General features: G+C 65.1%; 1 protein-coding gene across 1 annotated transcript in view; it reads right to left on the bottom strand.

The window, feature by feature from the left end:
- Positions 1-2,637: 2,637 nt before the first annotated feature.
- The window catches only part of Adgrb1 (adhesion G protein-coupled receptor B1), a 64,428-nt gene continuing 61,258 nt past the window's right edge, over positions 2,638-5,807 (bottom strand). Inside the window, 5 exon segments of the mRNA XM_048802411.1 lie at positions 2,638-3,407; positions 3,765-3,872; positions 4,055-4,090; positions 5,066-5,232; positions 5,235-5,771. Coding sequence (XP_048658368.1) covers positions 3,210-3,407; positions 3,765-3,872; positions 4,055-4,090; positions 5,066-5,232; positions 5,235-5,771 — 1,046 coding nt within the window. The 3' untranslated portion in view covers positions 2,638-3,209.

Here is a 5,807-nt window from a genome sequence, read left to right as displayed (position 1 = left end):
CACCATCATCACCACCATCACCACCACCATCACCATCACCACCACCATCACCATCACCACCACCACCACCACCATCACCACCACCACCACCACCACCATCACCATCACCATCACCACCACCACCACCACCATCACCACCACCACCACCACCATCACTGTTATAAGTAACGACAGCACCACCATTACCAGTAGCAGCATCACCATCATCACCATTATCACCATCATCACCACCATGACCACCATCATCAGCATGACCATTGCCATCATCGTCAACACCATCATCAACACCACCACTCAAATCTTCAGCTCCAGCTCTATCCACACCACCTATGGTCCCTCATGTTCTTGTCCATCCTGGTCACCCTCACCATCCTCAGCCCACTCCTCTCCCTAGGGCAGGTGGTGCTGATGATGGCAGGTGGAGGGTAGCAGAAGAGATGGTCTCAGATTCACTGGTGACAGGTTGCTGAAGAGGATGGCACTTGTTCTGGGAAGCTAAGACAACAGAGGGAATGCATGGAAGGCCCAGGAAGGAGGCATGACCACCTCTGGACTCCACAAGGAATGGAGCAGCTTCTGGTGGAGACGCTGCTGCTGCCTTGGGTAAGGAACCCAGCAGTGGGCTGGGTCCACAAACTGGAGCAGAAGACCTGGTTCCAGGATCAGTGCCTCCCTAATGTGGGATTCTGGCAGCAGGACTTGGACCAGAGTCTGGTGTGCTCGCTATCGAGAGGATCATGCCTGGCCCACTCTCAGGATCCCACCGCTCTCAACAGCTGGGTGAAGTCCTGAGGGACCTGGCAGAGGCCCAGGGGGAGGCCCCATCCTGGCCCTGAGCATCTCTGGGCCCCTGGTCCAAAGCAGTGCCCAGCACAGGGCTTACCACGAAGGTGACTGGGGCCCACCAGAGCAGGCCCGAGGGAGCATGTCTCCAACAGGGCCTTTCCTGGCTGGCTTTTGCATGGAGATTTGGGAGCAGCCAGCAATTTCTGTGAAGGGTCCTGAAGGAAAGCAAGGAGCGCTGAACAGCTGAGTGTGTGGCTGAGGCAGGACGTGGGACATGGCTTCTCCCTGGGAGGGAGGCCCAGCAGGGAGCAGCCAGGCTCTGGACGGCTGCATCTTGCCGGGCTGCCACCGAGCTGGACCCTGGTGGCGCCCACTGCTGGAGTCCCCTGCCTGCAGAGTGTGGGCTCGGCTTCCTGCTGTTTTGCATTTGGCAGTGTTGGGTGTGGGTGGAGATGGGGAGTCAGGGAGCTGCCCCACCATGTCTTGGCCGCTCTGCCTGACCCTCCAGCCAGGCCCTGTGCTCTATGCTGCCTGCACCAGGAGGGGCTCGGGGGCTCAGGGCCTGGTCCACTTGCCCCTGGGGCGTCTCAGCTTCCCTCAACAGCAGGAGGGAGAAAGGGTGCAGCCAGTCACTCATCAGAACCCCGGCTGCTGGGTCTGGAGCGGCCTCTGGGAGGGGCCGCCAGGGCCCAGGAGCCTCCCTGAAGCAGACACAACCAGTGTGACTGCAGAGGGCCAGTGGACTGGGCATGCCCCCGGTAGGCATAGCGTCTGGGCCTCTGGGGGCTCTGGGGGGCTCCTCAGGGCCACTGCAGACACTGCCCTCTCTCCCTGTGGTTGGCTCACCGTCCGCCACGCCCATGTGGCACCCGGGGGCTGTCCACGGTACTGTGCTCACTGTGGTCTCTACCCAGCCCGTCCCCATCTCACCCACAGTGAAGCTCGCAGGGACAAAGCCCCGGTGGGGAGGAGGGGCCCAGGCTGTCCAGGGGACCCGTGCCAGGTCGCCCCTCCTCTGCTTGGCTTGTTGGGATGACATGGTTGGGGCTGAGGACTCTAGAGAGCCTGTCACATGCCCTTTCGAGAGCTCCAAGTCCCCTCAGTCGGGTCTGCGGGGCTTGAGGAGGGGCAGTGGGCTCTGCCTGCTGAGGCCAGGCTCTCTGCAGTCCTGGGGCTTCCTGGCTGGGAGCAGTTGAGGAAGGGGCTGGCTGATGTCCCCCGACCTGCTGGCAGCTTCTCTCACAGCTCCTGGGCCAGGTTCCTGGAGGGACTCAGGCTGCCCCCTGCTGGAGACTGGGAGAGAGGCAGGAAGGAGCTCCTCAGCCTAGAAGGGTGGGCCGACTGCGGGGGGGGGGGGCTCCCACTGGGTCTGGGGATGGCTCTGCATCTTCACATTTGCTTTCCCAACTCACCCCTGGCCAGACAGGGCCACGTGGTCTGGGGACAGCAAGCGTCCAGTGATGGACATAGGGAGCTGGCCCGGGGAACACGGAGGAGGTGGCAGCACAGAACCCCACGTGTCCTCTAATCCCGTCTGTCTATGTGTTCCTTTAAATTACTGCTGTTGATTGTCCTTCCTGAAGGTGACTCAGGAGACAGGGGGAGTCTGACAGGCCCGGGACCAGGCTGGGGTCAGAGCTGCCTGTCCCCTCCGCCGAGGACTGCCGCAGAGGGGCAGGCACCCACCATGGGAGTGCCCAGAGTTCCCACCACAGCCTGGACAGGGCGCCTGGGAGCCCGGGCCAGACCCTGGCTGCCGACGGGGCAGGAGCTGCAGGGCCACTGGGACACGAGGCCAGGGGCAGGCCTGTCCTAGCCAGGCAAGCTGCCGACACAGACCACACACGGCAGTTGGGTTTTTAATTCTTTTTATTGAAGAAAAGAAAAGGAGAGAAAAAATAGATTCCCCACCCTGTGTCTTCCCAAAGTGGGCTTAGTCCTGCCCCTGGGGGCCTCGGGTCAGGGCTGTGCTCTCTGCCTGGGTCTGAGAGGGGCCCAGGGCCCTGGAAGGGAGTGGGGGTCTGGCTGCTTCCCCAGGGGTGGGGGGGTGTCTAAAAAATGGAGCCAGGCCAGCGGGCCACACGGGCTGGTCCTCTGCAGCGGAGTCTCAGGTGGGCATCCTGGGGACACTGGCCCATCCAGGCCTGTCCGCTGTCCACAGCCCCCCGCCCGCTGGGGCTCGCCCTAGAAGGGCAGAGTCTGAGGCACCTTTGGGCCTCTGGAGCCCTGTGCCTGCCGGGCTGCGCCACCTCCTGTCCTGCGTCTGGCTCTGGTCCCAGCGCGGGCCCTCTGCCTGGCCGTCTGTGCCCTGAGGCCGGGGTGCAGGCCTGGCCTGCGCGTGAGCGTGCCTGTGCCCGTCCTGTGGCCGGAGCGGGCAGAGCAGATCCCTCCTCCTGGCCCAGTGCGGGCCGCCGCCCGCCCACTCAGACCTCCGTCTGGAGGTCGATGATGTCCTGGCCCACCAGCGGGATGGTGGCTCCGGCTTTCTCCCACTCCACGCTCCGCAGCTCCAGGGGCGACGGTGGCAGTGGCTCCAGCTCCTTCTTCACCCAGGCGGGCGTCCCGTGGGCCTTCCGGAGGCTCTCCCAGGGCCGCTTGTTGGGCGTCTGCTGCTTTTCTGGCTGCGGGGCGAGTGGCAGGGGGCGCGGGCGAGAGGCAGGGTGCAGCGGGAGGGAGAAGAGGGGGCAGACCAGGTCAGGAGGGGCTTCAGGGAGGGGCCCCGGCACATCTCACCCTACGACTGGCAGGGCCCGGGGCTGGCAGGGAGGGCAGCTGGGAACCCGCCTGCCCCCCACCCTGACCACACCCGAGTGCCGTGCCAGGCTCACCTGCGTCCTGCCCCTCGGGGTCCAGCCTGGGCCCACCAGGCCGGTCCTCAGGAGAGGCAGAATGAGTGAAGGAGTGAGTGACCAGGTGGGCAGAGTGGGTGTGGACAGCAGGGGAGGCCCCGGGACCCCGTGCCGCCCCCGCCCTCCAACCTTGCTGTCGGGGCCCAGCGCCTCCTTGTCCTTCTCGGCCGCGTGCTGCAGCTTCCGGTTCAGGTCCTGGAACATGTCCTGGTGCCGCTTCCGCGTGTGCATGATCTTCTGCAGAGGGAGGCCACTGTCCTGAGCAGGGCCCGGCCGGCCATGCTGCCCATCACCAGCCCCTGGGGACAAGACCCGCCACCGCCCCAACTCCACCTCCCTGCCCGCCCCAGTGGCCTGAGCTGCCTGGTCAGGGGCTGGGTGTGCCCTGCCTGTCCAGGGAAGGGGACATCAGCACCCACCTCAAAGTCCAGTTCTGCATACCGCGATTTTCGCCGCTGTGGGGACAAGTTTATGCTCATTTGTTACTGGTTCCCTAAGACTCCCGGACCATGAGTCCAGGTCCTCCCTGTGGTGAGGGAGGGCGACCAACCCCTGTCCTGCCTTCAGGGTCCACGCCAGGCCAGAGGGTGTGCCCTGAGGGCCTGTGTTCTGTGCAGGCTGCCTTTCCCTGGACTCACTAAGGCCAGCAGGGGGCTCGGGAGGTGCAGTGGGGTTGCTGAGGTTGAAGGGAAGCTGTCAGCAACAGGCTGGCAGAGAGGACAGGAGCAGCTTCCTCCCGATGGCAGGACCCTGGGCCAGCACAGCCCTCCTCTCCGGGCCCCAAGGGGCCCGTCTGCCAGCTCATCTGGAGGCTGCTCCTCCCACATGCATGTGCCAGGGGCCAGAGTCAGGGCTGGGCAGGGGTGTCCAGCTCAGCCAGACCAGCACATGCTGCCCAGGGTCAGAAGGACTGACGAGGGCCACAAGGCTGGGCTCACCTGAGGATGCACTCGGATCCCAGGTGCATCCCCAGAGGCCGAGAGCCAGGAGGGGCAGTACATCCCTCAGGCCCTACCCTGACCGGAGTCTCACATCCCACTGGTCAACTCAAGACGCCAGGTTGATATGGGGACACTTGCTGCCACACTGCCCGTTCATGAGGAGGCTAGACTCAGCACCCAGGCTGGGGCCTGAGAGGGGGCAGGGACAAGAGGCATGGCCAGCATGGGCTGCTAAAAGCTCCCTCTCACTTGGCCTGCTGCCCTGGGAGTGGGCCTGAGGGCAGCGGGTCCTGGCCAGCCCTGCCCGGCCAGTGGTGCAGGTAGAAGCCGGCCTGTCAGCACGGCCCATCTGCTGCTGCTGCTGGGGGCCGGGAGCCTCCCCTGCAGGCCGGGCCGGCCGCCTGCGCCCCCTGGGACGCCCTTAGACACCGCGCTGAGTGCAGCCCAACCTGCTGGCCCCACCAGCTCAGCTGGCCCTGGTACCCTCACCTCCAAGGAGCTCACAGACAAGGTGGTGACGTTTTCGTTCTTGGTGACAGTTCCCGAGCTTGGTCCTGGGTGGGCGGAGGGCTCCCCCGTGTCCCCCAGGCTGGGAGGCGCTGGCTCCAGGGTGGGCGGTGGAGGCAGGGGCTGCTGGGGCGGTGGAGGTGGTGGGGTGGGGGTGGCGGGGGCTGGGCAGGGGGTGCCTCTGGAGGCCCGCTGCCAGGGGGCTCGCGGGTGGGTGGGCTGCGGGTGGGGAAGCCGGCCTCGGGCGCCATGCTCAGGTGTATGAGGCGCGTCTGGGGCATCTGGTCGATGTTGATGCTGTACTTGGGCTCCTCCTTCGGCTTGGGCCGCAGAGTGGCCGTGGCCGTGGGCAGGATCACGTAGCTCGTGTCCAGAGCCTTCTCCTGGGCCCGGCTCAGCTCTGAGTCCAGCTTCTTAAAGATGTCCCCATCGCCAACGAAGGAGGACTTGGGTGCTTTGTCCTTCTTGAGGGTCAGTGAGTGGTTGGGGAAGTCGGGCAGGGGCCCACCAGGGTAGCGGGGCGAGCCGTGCAGGTGCAGCTTAGACACGTTGGCCGGCAGGCTGTTGAAGGTGGACGGTGGCCCCTTGGCATGGGCCAGCTTCAGCTTCTCCTCCTCAGGCAGTGATGGCCGCTTGAGCGTGCCTGTGATGGTGGCCGTGCGGCAGGCCGCGATGTCCTTGTTCAGCACTGTGGGGTCATGAGCGGCAGATGGGGGTCAGGCAG

Source organism: Marmota marmota, unplaced genomic scaffold (genome assembly GCF_001458135.2).
Source record: "Marmota marmota marmota unplaced genomic scaffold, marMar, whole genome shotgun sequence".
Taxonomy (NCBI): domain Eukaryota; kingdom Metazoa; phylum Chordata; class Mammalia; order Rodentia; family Sciuridae; genus Marmota; species Marmota marmota.
This window is presented reverse-complemented; position numbering and strand designations above follow the sequence as displayed.